Below are 21,768 nucleotides of genomic sequence, written 5' to 3'. Positions count from 1 at the left end.
ACACACACACACACACACACACACACACACACACACACACACACACACACAGTCTAAATTATCAGCAAAAAGATTTCCTCATTGAACATTTCAACCAAAATGAGCCACACCTACAATCCTAGCTGCTCAAGAGGCTGAAATCTGAGAATTACTGATCAAAGCAAGCCAGGCAGTAAAGTCCACAAAAATCCTATCTCCAAGTAGCCACCCACGAAAGCTGGAAATAGAATGTGGCTCAAGTGAGAAATGCTAGTTCTAGACAAAAAAAAATAGGGGCATCACTCAAGCCAAGTTGAAGCCCTTAGACCATCAAAAAAATAAGAAAACCTCAAAAGACAAGGTTTTTTCTAAGAAATTGTTCACTCGTATAAAAAAAGTCAAGATACTGAACAGACTATTATATATAATTATATATATATATATATATGTATGTATGTATATAATTTGGGGGGGGGGGAGTTTTAGGTTGTGGGGCCTGAACTCTGGGCCTAGGCGCAGTGAGCTCTTCAGCTCAAGGCTAGTGTTTTAGCATTTGAACCACAGTGCCACTTCTGGCTTTTTCTGATTATATGGTGCTGAGGAATGGAACCCAGGGCCTCACATATGCAAAGCAAGCACTCTACCACTGAGCCACTTTCCCAGCCCCAGCATATTAAATTTTTAAAGATAAAATTATTTTTAACTAAAAAGGATTTAAGAACCATGTTCCCCATTGATGCAAGTAGCAGTATGCAAACTTTACAAAATTGAAAGTAATTAAAAACAAATTCTAGAACATTATCTCATTGCTAGATAAAGGAAAAATATTTTATGAAATGTAAGACAGTCTTTTAGTATCATAACCCATGTTTTCCCACCTCTATTTGAATACATGCATTCCAAATTACCCCTATCCATGTGGATACTGTCTTCTTGTTCTATGATGTTAAATGTCCTATCATATTATTTACAAACATCACATTGAAAAACAATATAATGCTATATATTAACTCAAATGACCAATGTCCCAAAACATTCACAACACAAATGCTGGCAAGGATATGAAACAACAGGAATCCTCATTCCTTGCTAGAAGAAATGCAAAATGGTACAGGCATTTTAGAAGGCTCTCTGGCAGTTCTTATAAAACTAAACTCTTACCATATGATCCACATATCAAGCTCCTCGCTTTTTAACAAAACTATACTCTTACCATATGATCCACCAATCATGCTCCTTGCTTTTTACCAAAGGAGTTGAAAACTTCGGTCCACACAAAATCTGCACATGAATATTAATGGCATCTTAATTTATAAGTCTTAAAACTTGGAAACAATCAAGATTCCTTTAGTAGAAAAGCAGATAAACTACAGTACACCCAACAGAATACTGAGTGCTAAAAAGAAGCTATCAAACCATACAAAGACATGGAGGAAACATAAATACCTATTGCTAAATGAAAGAAGCCAATCTAAAAAGGTTACATACTGTAGCATTCTAAATATATGACATTATATAGACAGGATAATTATGAAAATACTAAAAGGAACAGTGACTGTCAGGTCAGGAAGAAGGGATGAATAAACGATACAAGATATTTAAGGAGATGAAAATATTCTGTGTTATACTATAATAGTGGATAATGGTAAGTAAATGTCATTGAACATTTTCAAAACCTAGTGAATGTATAATAAAGAATTAACCTAAGGCAAATTATTGACAGGGGTTGATAAGAACATGTCAATGTAAGTTCATCAATAACAAATATGCCACTCTGTTTTGGGATTTTGATAGCTAAGGAAGCTGTGCATATGTGGAAGAAGTATGCAGAAAACCTCCACATTTTCCATTCATTTTGTGTGTGTGTGTGTGTGTATGTATGCACGCATGCCTGCGTGCATGCGCGCACACACCTGTCCTGGAGCTTGAACTCAAAGCTTGGGCATTGTCACTGGGCTTTTTTTGTTCAAGGCTAGTGTTCTACCTCTAGAGCCAAAGTTCCACTTCTGGATCAACTACAGATTAACTAGAGATAAAAGAGACTCATTGATTTTCCTGCCTGGGAGAGCTTTGAACCTAAATCCTTGGATCTCAGCCTCCTAAGTAGTTAGTATTACAAACATGAGCTACCAGTGCCCAGCCATTCAATTGTTTTGAGTATAAAACAACTCTTTAAAAAAGTTCAGAAGTGGAAGTGGCGCTGTAGCTCAAGTGGTAGAGCGCTCGCCTTGAGCTGAAGAGCTGAGGGACAGCGCCCAGGCCCAGAGTTCAAGCCCCACGCCCGACAAAAAAAAAAAAAGTTCAGAAGAGGAAGGAGGAAAGGAAAGGAATAAGGAGAAGGAGAGGTAAGAGTATGAAGAAGGCAAGGAAAAAGGGACAAGAGGGGAAGGGAAAAGGGAAAGAGAAGAATGGGAAGGGAAGGAGAGGGGAGAAGGGGAGGGATGGGAAGATATGGGAGTAACTCAATGGTACAACATTTGCGTAAGGCTCTAGGCTCTATGTTTGATGCCCAATCCCTCCCCACAACAAAAAAAGTTAAAATAAACTTCAAAATACTTGTGTTCTAATCATCAGTTATACTTTATAGTACAAGGTAAATGATAAAATAGAAAAATGGTTGTTCGTTGCTAAATATTGGATCAGAAATCATAAAAACAAACAGAAGTAGTGTATTATTTGAAGCATATACCTTCTCAATTTCTTGGTTCAGTGAACAAATAAATATAGTATTTTGGGGCTGGGAAGGTGGCTCAGTGGTAGAGAGCTTGCCTTGCATGCATGAGGCCCTGGGTTTGATTCCTCAGCACCACATAAGCAAAAAGAAAAAAGCCGGAAGTGGCACTGTGGCTCAAGTGGTAGAGCGCTAGCCTTGAGCTGAAGAGCTAAGGGACAACGCCTAGGCCCAGAGTTCAAGCCCCACAACCGGACCCCCCCCCAAAAAATATATATATATATAGATAGATAGATGTTATTATGAAAACTCAACTTACAGCCAGGTGTGGGAGCACTTATTAGTAATAAAATTAAATGCCTGGCTGTAATCCCAGTTATTACTCAGGAGTCAGAGACAGAACAAATTTATGAGTGAGACCAGCAAAAGCAAAGATAGAAAACAAGACGAGTAAGGGCCTGGCTCAATTGGCACTTGCCTACCATGTGGGTGGCTCTAGGTTTGATCCATAATACCTTGGAAAAAGAAAGAAAATCCTCAGTATGTATGTAGAAAAATTAACAACTGCTTTTGAATAGAGTACTTATGAAAAGAAACTACATAAGATATAGCATACAAAGACAAAAGGGAATGCTTAACTTTAAACAAACTTATTCAGCTGAGTATCCTATTTTTAATACATGTACTTGACCATCATTTTCAACTATCAAGGCAAACTCTGAAGTGCTACTTCTTTTTTTGTGTAGTCTTGTGGTGTAGACAATGTAAGACTCAAATTCCTAATCCTCTGGCCTCAAACTCTTGAATTCTAGGATTACAGGTATACCCCAAGCTCAGCTAAAGTAGCACTTTTTTTTTTTTTGTCGGTCATGAGGCCTGCACTCTGGGCCTGGGCACTGTCCCTCAGCTCTTCAGCTCAAGGCTAGTACTCTACCACTTGAGCCATAGTGCCACTTCTGGTTTTATCTGCTTATGTGGTGCCGAGGAACACAGGGCCTCATGCATGCAAGGCAAGCCACCTTCCCAGCCCAAACAGTACTTTTAATACCTAGATTTCATCAGATATATTCATCTAATTGAGTTCATTCCAAACTCATGAGAAAATGACACAATACCATTAATAAAAGCTCAGCTAATACTGGTGACTGGTCTGCATCTTATTCATAATCCTTTTCCATATAAAAAAATTTCTTACCAAAGTTAAACAGCTATTATAATGGGCAAAATCAATATATAAAAGATGAACCAGAGATTGATGAAAATAAGTAATGGAAGAAGAAAAAAAGCACATAAATGTCCAGTGCATGAAAAATTAAGTACACATAGAGAAGAAAATAATTTTTATGATTAACAGGCTTTATAAAAATTATTATTTTAGAAAAGTTATCTTAATAGTTTCCAGAACCTTGACATTTTGAAAAATGAATATTTGTTTTTTTCTAGGTAGATAATTCAAAATAACCAATTAAGTATAATTTTTAAGTGGTAGGTGGAAGCAAAACAGCAAAGATATTTAAAGTTTTTAACCATAAGACAAGCTGTTAAAAAATCTACCCATTAGCTGGGTGCCAGTGGCTCATGCCTGTAATCCTAACTATTTAAGAGGCTGAGCTCTAAAGGATCACAGTTCTAAGTCAGCCTGGGCAGGAAAGTCTCTGTGATTCTTATCTCCAATAAACTGCCAGAAAACAGCATTGTGGCTCAAGTGGTAGAGCCCTAGCCTTGAGCTGAAGAGCTAAGGGACAATGCCCAGGCCCAGAGTTCAAGCCGAACACACACACACACACACACACTTTAAAATCAAGATTTCAAAAAGGCAACATTATGCTAAAAGAAGAACTTATATCACAAAAACTATGGTAAGTTTACAAAGAAGACAGTGTTTAAAACATGGTACAATTAATAGAAGGCATCATAATGCAAAAAAAACTTACCCATATACTTTCAGTTATCTGTTACAATAACACAGCAATCTCACTTTATAAATGCATTTTATCAGTACAGAGAGCATGCTTAGGACCACAAGTTTCTATGCCCTACTGTTAGCAGTTGGTATTAAACATGAATATAATGCATTTATTTAATATAATTTAAAATAAAACTGACATTGCAGGAAAAATTATAAGTATAGAACATTTTAAAATAATAATCACCATGTAAAACAATGCTTAAATATGTTAACTAAGTACTAATGCAGAAATAACAATATATAAATAGCTTCCAGGAATCACTATCAATTCATATTACTTAATAAGCAAACCTTATGTATGTTGGACACATTAGATACTTCATAAAATATATTTAGCTTAATCACTTCTGCAACCTTGACTTTCCTCACCTCCATTTCCTCAGAAAACATATTAGGCTAAAAGAGCTTACCATTCTAAACCAAAAATTTTAAACTTACCATTTCATATGAAAAGACATGAGGTAGACCTACAACACAGCAGAATAATAAAAAGATGGGGATGGGGAAGAAACAATCAAAATTCCTCAAAAATATATAACATTCTCCAGTAGAGAATTTCTTTTCTCCAAACTCCCAGAATCATTTCGCTGTATCTCTTCAGTTCTCTGGGTAAAGTGCTCTATACTTAATATTCCCTAGTACCCTCTATAATGCTCAGCACTATGTTTTGAACACCAGAAACAGGAAACAAGATTTTCCTCCTAAATGAAAACCTCTTCCTGTAATGGAAAGCAGTCCTGTAAGTGTAACACTCTGAAGAGATATTCAAGTGAGATCCTCAGATTGAAAAGTTAGGTGTGCTGAAAACCAAGCACAAAAAAAAAAAAAATTGTTGGTTATTTCACTGTTTATTACTTACTATAAAGTCTATGAAAAACAGGTAACTATTCCTCAACACTACTGTTTTTCAAATAACAAATACTTATTACATATGACATTACTATTCAATCATCAAGTATAGTGGCCCATAAAGAAAACTGAAAAAAAATCATGATTGAGCTGAACTGGCATTTTATTTATTTATGGTTGTTTTTTTTTTGGTCAGTCATGGAGCTTGAACTCTCGGCCTGGGTGCTGTCTCAGCACTCTTCAGCTCAAGGCGAGCACTCTACCCCTTGAGACATAGCACCACTTCCGGTTTTCTAGTGGTTTATTGGAGATAAGAGTCTCAGGGAGTTTCCTTCCCCCAGCTGGCTTTGAACATGATCCTCAGATATCAGCCTCCTGAGTAGCTAAGATTTCAACAGTGAGCCACCAGTGCCTGGCTGATTTTTTTTTTTTTAAGTGAGACTGGGCTCTATTCAATTTGTAACCCAGGCTGGCCTCAAATTCACATTCCTCTTGAATAGGCCTCCTGAATACTAACATCCTGAGTGCTAGGATTATAGGCATGTACCCACATCCCTCTATCAGTCCTGGGCTTTGAAAAACAGAGACATCAAAAAATTATCTGATTCTTTTAATTTATATCTAATTTAGGATAAATGCACAATTCCCGACCCACAAAAACTCCCTGGGCACAATTTGTGGGTAATAAAGTAAAAAAATGACCAGAACACGACTTGGTAAGTAATAAAAGTATATTGAAAAGAAAAAGATCACAGGTATAAGTTGTGCACTCAGCCTAAGGTGAACTGCATCTATATAGATATTCTCCAGGAAAAGAGATAAGGAAATTTTTCTTTTGATTAGAAACCTCTCCAAAAAACTAAAAGAGGGAGAACTAATTTTTAAAAAAGATACTAGAGTCATCTATCTTAAAAATGTCTTAGGAGGCTGGGAATGTGGCTTAGTGGTAGATGCTTGCCTAGCATGTATGAAGCCCTGGGTTCGATTCCTCAGTACCACATACACAGAAAAAGCCAGAAGTGGCACTGTGGCTCAAATGGTAGAGTGCTAGCGTTGAGCAAAAGAAGCTCATGGACAGTGTCCAGGCCTTGAATTCAAGCCCCAAGACTGACCCCCCCCAAAAAAAAACAACAAAGTCTTAGAAGCCAGGAGCTGGTAGCTCACGCCTGTAATCTTAACTACTCAGGAGGCTGAGATGTGAGGATTGTGGTTCTAAGCCAGCCCCAGGAAAGTCTATGAGACTCTTATGTACAATTAACCACCAGAAAACCAGAAGTGCTGCTGTGGCTCAAGTGGTACAGAGCTTACCTTGAGCTGAAGAGTTCAGGAACAGTACCCAAGCCCAGAGTTCAAGCCCTAAGACCTACCCCACCTCCTCCCGCCCCGAAAAAAATTATTTGAAAAATCCAGTACAAAGTCCTGAGATAAGAATATATAGTGTAAAAGACTAATCAATTCCATGTGAAATAATTACTGAGACTTATATGTTATACCCTGGAATGACTGACATAATAAAACACAAAACTCATGAGATGTTAAAATCATAACGTATGATTAGGCTAACCATATAACCAGGTTTGCCTAGCCAAGCCCATTCTATGTTTGATCTTAGAAAGTAATTTAAGTTTGGAGCCGGTGGCTCACACTTGTAATCTTACTCAGGAGGCTGAGAACTGTGGTTCAAAGCCAGCCAGGCCAGTAAAGTCCATGAGATTCTCATCTCCAATAAACTACCAGAAAACTGGAAGTGGTGCTGTGGCTCAAGTGGTAGAGTTTTGAGTTCTGCTAGCTGAGACCTGAAGGATTGTGGTTAAATAGCCCCAGCAGTAAAGTCTGAGAACTCATATCTAGTTTCTTATCAAGAAATCGGAGAAGGAGCATGATTCTCTAGAGTTAAAGCCCTGGAAGCTGACCAAAAAGAAAAAGAAACACAGACAACAAACCTTAAATGTAAATTTGCAATCGTCAAAGAATATTCCCTAAAATATGTGTAAACATTAAAAAAAATCTTTTCATTTGATCACAAAATTCAAGTTACAGTCAAGTATTCAGAGAAATTCTTGGTTCATCGTAATAATCAATTGCATTAATGAGTAAATGAAAATTAACCAAGACTATTCACAACTAGGACATAGAACCACTGCAATATAAATGTTACGTATTTTGACTTTCCTAACCAGTGGAACATGCCATGTTTAAGGTAATAGGTAATAAATGACCAACAGATCATATCTATGTCTAAACACAAATCCTAAAGCATATAGCTCTGCAATTATTTCCTCGGTATGACAAAGACCACAAAAACATCTTGAAAAAACAATGTCCTTTGAATTATAAAAAAGATAAAAAGATGGTGCTGGGAAGGTGGCTCAGTGGTAGAGTGCTTGCCTTGCATGCATGAGGCCCTGGGCTCGATTCCTCAGCACTATATAAGCAGAAAAAGCTGAAAATGGTGCCGTTCAAGTGGTAGAGCACTAGCCTTGAGCTCTTTGAAGAGCTCAGCATCAGAGCCCAGAGCCAGTATTCAAGCCCCATTACCAACAAAAAATAAAAACTAAAAAAAAAAAAGAATAATGAAAGGAAGGATAAGAAAAAGTAATACAATAGGGTAAATATGATCAAAGTACATTATAAGCATGTATTGAAATATCACACAATGAAACTTGATACTGTACAATATGTGCTAATAAAAAATGTGAGATTATCAATAATACACTAGACATGTTTTACCACAGAAATAAGTCATTTCCCATCTTTTCACACATACACACACACAAAATCTACAATACAATAAAATGCCTTGTAAGGGATAAAGAATCTGTAGGATCCCAGTTCAAAGTTAGCACCCGCAGAAAGGTCCATGACACTTTTTCCAATTAACCACCAAAAGGCTGAAAACAGAGGTCTGGCTCAAGTGAATGTCAGCCAGTCTGCAGCAAAAAAACCAAGGGAGAATGTTAAAGGCCTAGTACCAGAACAAAAAGAAAACGAACAAGACTCATTCACCTGTGTTGTAACTCCAGTATTTTTTAACAGCCATTTTTAACAGACTTTTCCTAATTATTAAATTGGCTCTATATCAGAAGCCAGGAAACATACTATAGTTTTGATATGTCTCAAACAGTTGTGTTAAAACTACCAAACTCAGCCTTTGTAAGGCAAACAAATCATTAATTAATGTTAACTACTGTTATAATAAAATTGTATTTACAGCCGGGTATTGGTGGCTCATACCTGTCATCCTAGTTACTCAGGAGGCGAGATCTAAGGATCATGGTTCAAAACCAGCCAGGCAAGAAAAGTACCCAGGAAATTCTTATTTCTAATTAGCCACTCAAAAAAACCAGAAGTGGCTCAAGTGGTAGAGTGGTAACCTTGAGCACAAAGAGGCTCAGGAAGAGCACTCAGGCTCTGAGTTCAAGTCCCATAACCAACAACAACAACAAAAATTGTATTTACAAAAAGAGGCCTATAAGATTAAGCCTAGGCTACCCTACTATCTGTTGACCCTGGCCCAGATATGATTATAAGACTAAAAATTAATATACCTTAGCCAGGTGCCAGTGGCTCATGCCTATAATCCTAGCTACTTAGGAGGCTGAGATCTGGGAATCACAGTTCAAAGCGAGCCCAGGCAGGAAAGTCCGTGAGACTCTAATCTCCAATAAACCACCAGAAAATCGGAAGTGGCGCTGTGGCTCAAGTGGTAGAGGGTAGCCTTGAGCTGAAGAGCTGAGGGACAGCTCCCGGGCCCAGAGTTAAAGCCCCATAACTGCCCAAAACAAACAACAAAAAAAAAAAAATCAGGGGCTGGGAATGTGGCTTAATGGTAGAGTGCTTGCCTAGCATGCACCAAGCCCTGGGTTCTATTCCTGAGTACCACATAAACAGAAAAAGCGGGAAGTGGTGTTTTAGCTCAAGTTGTAGAGTGCTAGCCTTGAGCAAAATAAGTGCCCAGGCCCTTAGTTCAAACCCCAGGACTGGGGAGGAGGTGAGGGGAGAAAAGAGTAAAAAAGAAATCAATAGTAAACGTCAGAAACTACTTTGATCACACATGAAAGTAATTAAATTTCTGCATTATATCTAAAAATCCAATTTTGGGAGAAGCAGTACTAAGAGTGGGCTTCAAGCATACTAGAAAAGCACTCTAACACTACGCCTCTGTCGTCTGCCCCCTTCCCATTGAGAGAGAGAGAGAGAGGAGAGAGAGAGAGAGTGTGTGTGTGTGTGTGTGAGTGCGTGCGTGTGCGTGTGTGTGTGTGTACACCAGTACTAGAGTTTGAACTCAAGGCCCAGGCACTGTCCTTGAGCTCTTATGCTCAAGGCTCCACTTCAGACTTTTTGTTTTGTTTTTTCTTTTTGTCCCTCATGGGGCCTGAACTCTGGGCCTGGGTGCTGTCCCTCAGCTCTTCACCTCAAGGCTAATGTTCTACCACTTGAGCTATGGCACCACTTCCGGCTTTTGTCTGCTTAAGTGATGCTGAGGAATCAAACCCAGGGCCTCATGCATACAAGGCAAGCACTCTACCACTGAGCCACCTTCCCAGCCCACTTCAGACTTTTTGTAGGTTAATTGGACATAAGAATCTCATGAACTTTCTTGCCTAGTTTGGTTTCAAATAGATATCCTAAGATCTTAACCTCATAAGTAGCTAGGATTATAGGCATGAGTCACTAGTGCCTGGTTAAGCTTTAATTTTGAGAAATCTTCTTTTAAGTTGTCAGACTGATCTAGAATTTGTGATTCTCCTCAGCTTCCAGGGTAGTAGTTATTTCAGGTGCATAACATCACTCCAGCAGGGATTCACATTTTTAAAAAGCTCCTTAGGTGTTTGAAAAGCAGTTTTTGGAAGAGGCATAAACTTGGTAGCTACTGGGTATTTATTCCCCAACCCTTGCCAAGAGATTGAAACCAGGGTCTCACATAGGATACTACAGTATCAAAATCTCCAAAATGTTAACAATGTAGCATCTCTAACAGCATTTAATATGCTACAGCATTTAATATACCTTATTTCCAAATTTTTGTTTTGTTTTTGATCCCAGCACAATGGTGGGGTGGGGCTTTGAACTCAGAGACTGAGCACTGTCCCCGAGTTTTTGTGCTCCAGGCTAGTGCTTTACCATTTAAACCACAGCCCTATGTACAGTTTTTTGGTGGTTAAAGAGAGTCTCATGGACTTTCCTGCCTGAGCTGGCTTTGAACTATAATCCTTAGGACTCAATTTCCTGAGTAGCAAGTTTTGCAAGGGGGGTAGGGGGGTAGGAACAATCCTGAAGCTTTAACATAAGGTATGGGCACTGTCCCTGAGCTGCTTTTACTCAAGGCTAGCACTCTACCACTTTGAGCCACAATGCCACTTCTGGCTTCTTCTGTTTCCGTGGTACTAGGGAATCGAACCCTGGGCTTCATACATGCTAGGCAAACACTCTACCGCTAAGCCACATTCTCAGCCTGAGTAAGAATATATTAAAGAATAATAAATGAAAATGTACTCATTATCTTGGCCATGTAATTGTAACCCCTCTGTACAGTATGTTCACAATAAAAAAAAAAAGAATAAATGAGAGGTGGAGTCTTAACTAGCCATGAAAATTAACTTTACTATTATTACTTGGGCAATGAATTTACCAACTCATTCTTCCTTTTAAATTGAACAATGAAGAAAACCTAATTTCAAAGCTTTAAACAAGGATTAAAATTGTTCACAAATGGACTGGGAAGGTGGCTCAGTGGTAGAGCACTTGCCTTCCATGCATAAGGCCCTGAGTTTGATTCCTCAGTACCACATAAGCAAAAAGAAAAAAGCTGGAAGTGGCACTGTGGCTCAAGTGGTAGAGCACTAGCCTTGAGCTGAAGAGCTGAGGGACAGCACCCAGGCCAGAGTTCAGGTCCCACGACCTGACCCCCCCCCCAAAAAAAAGAAATTGTTCACTATTTCTTTCAAAGACAGTTTTCAAAGCAAATGAAGGACAATTCAGACAACTTGCCTTAGTGTACATATGTTATCAAGATGTTTTACTATTAGCAGTTGAGATGTATGAAGAACTTTTGTTAAGAATTCTCTTAGTGCTTGATTAGTTTATACTAATAAGCCTTTTTGCAGCCTAACATAAATACTAACTTATGGGGAAAAAAACAGCAAATATTGTAGCCCATGCATTGGTGCTCAGCCAGAAAGTTTTTTTAATAAAGGACCAGATAGCAAATGCTCTTTAATTGTGTATTAAAAATAATCTTTAAAATTTTTGTTTTGAAACCAGGTCTTGCTAACATGCTCAAACTGGCATCAAACTTCTGGACTCACTAATCTTCCTGCCTTAGCCAAGACTACAGGTAAGTAAAACTATTCCCAGTTTTCCTTTTGTCTTGTTGCCAATAAGCTTTTTAAAATCATATGTCCATCCCTATTTCTGTAGAATTGTACTTGCGTAATGGACAGTGGTCCCAGGCTATAATTTACTCTACTCTAGCCCAATTAATTACATTGTTACATAATGTATCCAATACATACTTTTGTAAAAACTTGAAAAGAAGCTATCTTACTATTTATGTATATTATCTAATCCTTTTCAACAGTGTAATCTTATAAAACAACAAATGATCAAATTCATCTATTCCTGAAATCCAGTGAATACTAACAAAGTTTTATGTATCAACTTAAAAGTTTTTTTTTGGTCGGTCGTAGGGCTTGAACTCTGGGCCTGGGCACTGTCCCTCAGCTCTACAGCTCAAGGCTAGCCCTCTGCCACTTAAGCTACAGCACCATTTCTGGTTTTCTGGTGGTTTATTGGAGATAAGAGCTTCACGGACTTTCCTGCCCCGGCTGGCTTTGAACCTCGGTCCTCAGATCTCAGCCTCCTAAGTAGCTATATTAACTAAATTTTGAAAGCACATTCAAGTGCTAGGATTACAGGCAGGTGCTATCATGTTTCCTTTCTAAATACATTTTAAGACAAAACAATAAAATTCAGGTTGGGCCCCAGTGACTCACACAATCTCACTACTCAGGAGACTGAGATCTGAAGATCAAGGTCAAAACCAGCCGAGGCAGAAAAGTCCATGAAACGCTTATCTCCAATTAACTACCAAAAAAGCCAGAAGTGGGAGTGTGGCTCAAGTGGTAGAACACTAGGGTGGTGCAAAAAAATCTCAGGGGACAGCATCCAGGCACTGAGTAAAATCCCTAGGACTGGTACAAAAATAAATAAATAGATAGATAGATAAGCTTTTTTTTTCTTTTTTTGTCATCATGGGTATTGAACTCTGGGCCTGGGCGGTTTCCCCGCACTCTTCAGCTCAAGGCGAGCACTCTACCACTTGAGCCACAGCACCACTTCTGGTTTTCTAGTGGTTTATTGGAGACAAGAGGAAAAAAACTCATTTAACTTGCAATTGTAAATTATTTCTAAGGTTTATCATATGACCAACTTAATCAAATTAAGCATAAGAATAGATTTTACCTAATTATTTTCTTCTAGTTTACTAATGTGATTACTTAGGAATACATCATCATCAACAGCTTTACACTCACTCTAAAACTTGTAAAGCACATGTCAGAAAAAAATATGCAGAATGTTTGAATTATTTTACTGTAAGTAAATCCTTCAATAATATTCAGGTAAATAAGAGGAACCGACAGAATTTCCTAAATCTCAATAGTAGTTGCCTTATGTATCACACATGATTTACATGAAATTACTGAACATAAAAACACTAAGAGTATTCCCTAATTTTTAAATATGGACCTGGAAAAAGTCTTATGTTGATAAAACCAACAGACTGATACACACATATAGCTGAAAAACTCATGACAAAAGCAAAGATATGACACTGTATTTAGTATGAAAGAAAGAGAAAAGAACTTTAAAATTAATCAATGAAATTCAAAAAACTTAAAAACTTAACCAACTAGCTGGGCACTTGTGGTTCATGCCTGTATTCCGAGCTACTCAGAAGGCTGAGACCTGGAGGATTATGCCATAAAGTCAGCCAAGGCAGAAAAATCTTCGAGACTACATCTCTAATTAGGCTCAGGGGTAGAGTGCCAGCCATGAGAAAGCAACTAAAATACAAGGCACTAAGCACTTAAATGCCAGGACAGCTGAAGGCGGGCAGAGGTAGGGGGTGCCTTTCCACATCAAAAAGTATAAGTATTTTTCAAAATAATTAGTTACACTGGCATTTTTCAAGATGAAAAGTGCAACTTTTTGTTAATTATCATTAAGAAGTTATACTTTTAATTTTTTATGTATTCTGATTTATTCTATCTTACCCTCTAAGAGTGAAAAGTCTGGACAGGACTGTTTTGAATTAATGCTAGTTCGTAGGAAATGATGGGGTAAAAAAATGAATAAACGCCATGATTTAACCAACAAAATTTTGGATGTGACAGTCTACACAATGATGCCCTAACCCTGGGGAAAAAAGCTACTTAAAAAAAAAAAAAAGGAGAAAAAAAACTATAAAACAGTTAAGCGTAACAAAACCAACTGTATACCAGGCACTAGTGGCTGTAATGCTAGCTACTCAGGAGATTAAAAGCTGAGAGTCACAGTTTGAAGCCAGCCTGGCAGGAGAGTCCAAGAGACCCTTATCTCCAATTAAGTACAAAAATGTTGGAAGTGGAGATATGGCTCAAGTGGTAGAGCATTAGCATTAAGTGGTAGAGCATTAGCCTTAAACTAGCCTTAACTCAGAAAGTTCAGGAACAGTACTCAGCTGCTGAGTTCAAGCTCCAGGACAGCACCAAATAAAAACACCTGTACAAATTAATTTATTACAATATTAACATACTGACAATTCTAAGAAATGATTAAGATTCAAAAGAAGAGAGAGATCATCTTTAAGTGATACATACTGAAAATACTTGAAGTCAAATTATTTCAAATACAATAGTAAGAAAATGGGTGAACTTAAAAGATGAAAAAGATCAGCCACGTGTTTAGTTGTTATGGTTGAATGATGATCATATACCAGTCTCCTTTCGTATGTCTGAAATCTTCCCAAATAAAGACTTGTTAATAATAGTATATGGTAATTAGTCAAGTAATGATGATACATACATCAAGATTTCAAACTTTTCAAACTTGGTAGTTTATAGTTTCAAAAGCTCCATTGAAATAGAAAAACTGTTAAGTTATTCCATAAAATACATTACTTCAAAAACAAGATTTACTATTAAGAAAAGTCATTAGTTTAGCAATTGCATGAAATTCATAAAAATTAGAAAATATATTATATAAACAAAAATTTTAAATTTACCAAAGATATACCACCCATTTGATAATATAATTTTAGTTAATATTTTACTTACATTTTCCATATAGTTTGGTTTAAAGCCTTCTTGCTGTCGCCTCAGTTCCTCCTGTTCTCTATGTCGAATCATTTCTTCCTCACGACGACGATGTTCTTCTTCATGTCTGAAAATTATTTAAATAAGAATTGCATCATTGTTAGTCACTTTACTTTATGGAAAACAAAATAATTATATAAATTTTATTATGCCTACTCTGTGACTAAGGATTATGGTGTCTTAGATTTATCTTTCTTCTATTTTGCTCTAAACCTAATCAACAAAAAAGTAACAACTATAATAAACCAAAATACAAGTCATACATAAACTATGCTTATATTAAAAGATCTAACCAGGTGGGCTGGGAAGGTGGCTCAGTGGTAGAGTGCCCGAGGCCCTGGGTTCGATTCCTCAGCACCACATAAGCAGAAAAGGCCAGAAGTGGTGCCATGGCTCAATTGGAAAAGCACCTAGCCTTGAGGTAAAGAGCTGAGGGGCAGAGCCCAGGCCCAGAGTTCAGGCACCACGACAGAAAAAAAATAATTAAAATTTTTAAAAATGTAACTAGATGTGTTGGTGCTCATTTGTATGTAATCCAAGCAATGAGATGGAGGCAAGAGAATTGAAAACTCAAGACCAGTTTGAGGTTCATATCATGACTTTATCTCAAAAACTGCAAACTAAAAACACAGATCAATAGCAGAGCATTTAACATGTACAAAACATGTTCAATCCCCAGAATTTAAAACAAGAAAATCCAGAGTGCTAGAGACCTGGCTCAAATGGGAGAATGCCAACCCTAGCAAGTGTGAGGCCCAAAGTTCAATCCCAATACTGCACAAAAACAAACACAAAAAACAATCTGCTTCTTTGGTTGGGTGGCTTTACTACCAAAATTACTACAAAAATTACTCCTACACTACAACCCTTTGCTATTACAAATGTTTAAGATTCTACTATAAAGTCAGTAAAACATTTGAAAAAGGTTTTATACATGTAAAAATGAAATCTAAAATCCAAAAGTGTATGACATATATATATATATATATATATATATATTCCTCACTATAATTCTGGGACCTATCACTGGCATGGCAAAGCTCTTTTCTCAAAGACCCTCAAAACTTACCCAGAAAGCCACTTAACATGACCACATTAGGCATGGCTCAAGAGGTAAGGCACAGCCTTAAGCTAACATGAGCACATCATATAGATAAAAACTTGATTATGTGGCTGGGAATGTGGCTTAGTGGTAGAGTGCTTGCCTAGCTAGAATGCATGAAGCCCTGGGCTTGATTCTTCAGTATCACATAAATAGAAAAAGCCAGAAGTAGCCGGGCGCTGGTGGTTCATGCCTGTTACTCTAGCTACTCAGGAGGCTGAGATCTGAGAATCGCAGTTCAAAGCCAGCCCGGGCAGGAAAGTCCATGAGACTCTTATCTCCAATAAACCACTAGAAAACTGGAAGTGGCGCTGTGGCTCAAGTGGTAGCGCGCTCACCTTGAGCTGAAGAGTGCAAGGATAGCGCCCAAGCTGAGTTCAAGCCCGACGATCGACCAAAAAAGAAAGAGAGAGAGAGAGAGAGAGAAAGAAAGAAAGCAAGAAAGAAAGAGCCAGAAGTGGCACTGTGGCTCAAGTGATAGAGTGCTAGCCTTGAGCAAAGAAGCTCAGGGATGGTGCCCTGGCCCTGAGTTCAAGTCCCAGGACTGGCAAAACAAAACCAAAAAGCAAAACTTGATTACCTGCAGAACTCTTATATGGCTCCCTTTATCATCAACCCACTGTTCCACTGGGGCAGTAAGTTTATAACTTATTAGAACAATCATTTACAATCTATGGATGCTACTTTCCAGCAGAAAGAATTGAAAAGTTGAAATGAAGATCATATATAACCCTACAAAGTCCAAAATATTTACTACTTTGTCCTCTTTAAAAAAAAAAAAAAGTGGAGGCTGGGAAGGTGGCTCAGTGGTAGAGTGCTTGCTTTGCATTCATAAGGCCCTAGGTTTAATTCCTCAGCACCACCTAAGCAGAAAAAGCAAGAAATGATGCTGTGGCTCAAGTGGTAGAGCGCTAGCCTTGAGCTGAAGAGCTGAGGGACAGCGCCCAGGCCGAGTTCAGGCCCCACAACCAACCAAAAAAAAGTGTACCCTGTCCCAGAGCAAGCAAAATTTCTAGTAAAAAAAAAAGAATCCCTATAAAATCAGTAATTAAGCCAGGCATTAATGGTTTACACCTGTGATCTTAGCTACGCAAGAGGCTGAGATCTGAGGGTTGCAGTTCGAAGCCAGCCCAGGTGAAAAGTCCCCATGAGACTCATTTCTCCAATTAACCATTCAAAAGTCAGATGTGGTGCTGTGGCTCAAGTGGTAGAGCACTAGCCTGGAGCACAGAGTGGCTCAATAATGCCCAGGCCTGGAGGTTCAAGCTCCGCAACAGAACAATGGAAAAAAAAAAAAACCAGAATCAAAAAAAATCAGAAATTAAGTTATAACATGATCAAGAGAGTAAATGTTCATAGTAACACTGAAGAAACAATCTCAATACTGGAAACAAGTCAATGCAATGTCAACTATGTGTCCACACAAATACAAAATGTATAATAGTAATTTAAACAGCAAAAGCTGTATCAAGTTGATACACCTTCAACAGGTTTAATTTTCTAGTTTGGAAGGTCTTTTTGTTTTCTTTCTTGAGACATGGTCTCTCTTAAGTAACCCAGGCTGGCCTGTAACTCACTATGGAACACATACTAGCCTCAAATTCAAGTCCTTCCTGCTTCAAGTTTTCCAAATGCTGGGCTCACAGGCATAGTCCACAATACCTAGCTTCTGGATTACTCATATTAAACAAACATCCTCCTACATTAAGAATTATAATGTGCCGGGCGCAGGTGGCTCACGCATGTAATCCTAGCTACTCAGGAGGCTGAGATCTGAGGATCGCAGTTCAAAGCCAGCCCAGGCAGGAGAGACCCTGAGACTCCTATCTCCAATAAACCACCAGAAAACCGGAAGTGGCGCTGTAACTCAAGTGGTAGAGCGCTCGCCTTGAGCTGAAAAGCTGAGGGACAGCGCCCAGGCCCAAAATTCAAGCCCCACAACCAACAAAAAAAAAAAAAAAAAGAATTATAATGTAATTCTCAAATTTCAAGATACTGTGCTATTTGTTGTAAAACTCCTTCCGTAAACACAAATACACTAAATTATTTCTTCCATAGTCAGAGTGAAGACAATCATTAAAACTTCACATCAAACCTCATTCAGGAAAAAAGACAGTGTTCCTAAGAGATTTCAAGCAAAATATGAATTATATTCAGACTGCTGCCTAACTCTCCAAAATGTAGGTCTATTATAGTCCACTTAAAAAAAAAAACTTCATTCTGGGGCTGGGAAGGTGGCTCAGTGGTAGAGCACTTGCCTTGCATGCTCAAGGCCCTGGGTTCGATTCCCCAGCACCACATAAGCAAAAAGAAAAAAGCCAGAAGTGGCACTGTGGCTCAAGTGGTAGAGTGCTAGCCTTGAGCTGAAGAGCTGAGGGACAGCGCCCAGGCCCAGAGTTCAGGCCCCATGACTGGACCCAAAAAAAAAAAAAAAACTTCATTCTGGAACTGGTGGCTCATGCCTATAAGCCTAAAATCAAAACAAAACAAAACCTAAACAAAATAACCTTCAAGCAAGTATTGATATCTTTCCTGTACACACTGACATTATTGATAAAATTTACTGTTAAGTAAATACTTTCATATTCATGTAACTGCAGAAAATGTACCCAGATTTTGCCACAGCTGACCATAAGGCCAAATGTGTTTTCAAAGCCAACTTTCCTGATTTTGAAAAGTCAGTAAAACAGTATTCCTTAAATTCTTAGTGAAAGAGGAAATATATTTGAGGTAGGGGGACAATGAGCAGGGTTACACAAATGGAGGGAAAAATGGTAAGCAAAAGTAGTCATTACATCTAAAATATATTATGTAAAAATTTAACCATATAATTTGATTATAGAGATGGAAAGGGGCAAATGGGGGAAAACAATGAAAGGAGTAACACTGACCAAGATGCAATGCATTCAAAATCTGACTTATGGAATTGAAACCTCTTTGTATAACTCCATCTTCTTCATCATCTTCATCATCATCATCACCATCATCACCACCACCACCACCACCACCACCACCACCACCACCACCACCACTCAGTGAAAATCTGGGGCAGTATCCTATAATCAACTGTGTCGATATAAAATGAACTATTAAAGATGAAGAGGTTCCCAGGTACAAAACTATGATGCCTACTGGATAAAGTTGCCTTGTATTACATATCCTCAAATATATCATAGGACCAAATTAGTGATAAGGATTTTATAATAAAGAATAACTATATTGAATGACTTAAGGAAATGGATAAGTACACAGACTGACAGGTTAGTACAGTGATGAAAAGAGAAGGAATAAATGAGTGAACAAAACAAATGAACAACTACTAAGTTGTCATGTCACAGGTAGAAACAGCTCACCTAGTGCCTTGCCCTGGTCTTCCTTCTGTACCACCACAGCCTCTAAAGTATTAAATAACCCATGAAAAGTTAAGTAGTTTATTTACAGCATTAAAAGAAAAATGAAAAATCTGTGTAAAACAAGCAAATGTTTTAATTTCTTTCAAAATATACTTTCATAAGACAGTTTTTTCCTATCTTCCCACTAAGGTAAAAAGTTTATTTAATTCAACAAATAAAGTTGTATTACACATGGTAGCAGGCTAAGACATAAATCTTTTCCATTACATTATTGTAATTTTCCTTATTTGTTTTGTCTTGAAATTATGAGACATAATTTACCATCATTAGCAAAAACTAAGTCCTAACACAGAACTGTTTTCTTTGATATATGGTGCAAATCTATTTAATTTTAAGACAAATTGTCACATTTCCTATATCAAGATGTTTTATTTTAAAAGAAATTAACCAGCCACCAGGTAAAAGGAAGATTATAATGAGATTTTCTACATTTTCTAGAATTTAGCCAAAAATAAAATGACTGAATTATCTATATTATCTTCTTTCCAAATATTTTTACTATAGATATTTAATTATCTGAATTTTTATTTGTGGGACAGGAGAAGAGTGTTGAGACCAAATTTCACTCGTCTAGATGTACAACGTCATGCCCAGACTCAAATTAACTGAATTTGAAATTGACACTACTGCAGGTACAATTATGCTATTTTTTTAAAAGTGTACTAAAAAGTTATCATGTAGGTAGACAAAGTGAATGCTATTTGGGAACATAAATAGAAAAATCCTGCTTCAAGGTTAGACAAAAGTAGGCTACCCCACCCAAAATCCTAAAACAAAAAGGGTTGGGAAAAGAGTACGTACTTAGCAAGCTTAAGGCCCTGAATTCAAACTCCAATACTACCAAAAAGTTAATTACATGTAGAGAATACTTATTGTAACAGGCAACTAATATTTCAAAGTATGACAGGATTAGAATTCAAGTATATATTCTGTGCACTTGGCTTTCTAATAATTTGATCATTCTAACTAAAGTCTACCTAAAATTTTGTAATTTTGGTCTTGGAAGGTGACTTAGTGGTATAATGCTTGCCTAGAATGCATGAAGACCAGCCGGGGTTGGATTCCTCCATACCACATAAACAGGAAAAGCCAGAAGTGGCACTGTGGCTCAAGTGGTACAGTGCTGGCCTTGAGTAAAAAGCAGCTCAGGGACAGTGCCCAGGCTCTGAGTTCAAGCCCCAGGACTGCCAAAAATAAATAAGTTCTACAGTGCAATCTGCTTCTTTTACAACTTACTTTACATCTCTACAACACCAAAGTCCTTTTTTCTTTAGTCTTTAACATTTTTAGATTTACAGAAAGATTATAAACCAGTTTAAAAAAAAAAAAGATCACGCCTGTAATCCTAGCTACTCAGGAGGCTGAGATCTGAGGATTACGGTTCAAAGCCAGCCCGGGCAGGAAACTCTGTGAGCCTCTTAGCTCCAACAAACCACTAGAAAACCGGAAGTGGTGCTGTGGCTCAAGCAGTAGAGAGCTCGCTTTGAGCTGAAGAGTGCAGGGACAGCGCCCAAGCCCAAAGTTCAAGCCCCACGACCGACCAAAAAAAAAAAAATTCCTATGTCCATTTATCAACTACACTTAATCATTGTCCAATTAGAAAAAAAAGAATTAACTGGGGTACAAAATTATACCTACAGACCCATTTGTTTTATTCATTTCTCTACTAATAGCCTCCACCTGTTTCAGGACCTTATAAGAATTCCACATCACTGCATACAATGCATATACTAAGTCCTAAGACAGAACTGTTTTTCTTTACTTTGATACATGTTACAAAACTACTTAATTGTAAGACAAGTTGTCACATGTATTGTAATCTTTTATACTCTGTAACAGTTTGGTCTTCCAAGCTTTCATAAATCTCACTGAAGGAGAATTATTTAGAGAATGTTGAATTTGAGTTCTGTGGATGTTTTCTCATGACTGAAAAGAAGTTATGGATATTTGGTAAGAATATCACACAAAGGGGGGGAAGGAGAAGGACTGGGATTGGGGGGGAGAGGGGAGGCTGGGAAGGGATGTGAAGGGTAAACAAAGGAGGAGGATGCAATGCTTGGTAAGAAATGTACACATTATCCTGCCCATGTAATTGTAACCCCTCTGTACAGTATGTTCACAAATAAAATAAAATTAAATTAAAAAAAAAGGAATATCACACAAAGGATATCATATGCTTTATTCTTCTCACTGATAATATCAAGGGATGCCTTATGCAAACAGTTTCACTATGGTTGATATGAAATTTTAACACTTGGTTATAGAGTTATCTGCTATGTTTCTCTATTTTAAATTCATGTTTCCATCTGTCTGGATCTATTTCTTATATGATACTTGTATTGAAACTACATTTAAAAAATCCTGTTTCTGGGCTGGGAAGTTAGCTCAGTGGTAGAGTGCTTGCCTTGCATGTATGAGGCCCTGGGTTC

General features: G+C 37.8%; 1 protein-coding gene across 1 annotated transcript in view; it reads right to left on the bottom strand.

Annotated features, from left to right (window-relative positions):
• Pspc1 (paraspeckle component 1) overlaps window positions 1–21,768 on the bottom strand; it is an 87,798-nt gene that overhangs the window by 14,061 nt on the left and 51,969 nt on the right. Inside the window, exon 6 of the mRNA XM_013009459.1 lies at window positions 14,786–14,891. Coding sequence (XP_012864913.1) covers window positions 14,786–14,891 — 106 coding nt within the window. The remainder of the gene's footprint in view (window positions 1–14,785; window positions 14,892–21,768) is intronic.

Source organism: Dipodomys ordii, unplaced genomic scaffold (assembly GCF_000151885.1).
Source record: "Dipodomys ordii isolate 6190 unplaced genomic scaffold, Dord_2.0 Scaffold1, whole genome shotgun sequence".
Lineage (NCBI taxonomy): Eukaryota > Metazoa > Chordata > Mammalia > Rodentia > Heteromyidae > Dipodomys > Dipodomys ordii.
The sequence above is the reverse complement of the archived record's forward strand: the minus strand, read 5'-3'. Positions and strand labels throughout refer to the sequence as shown.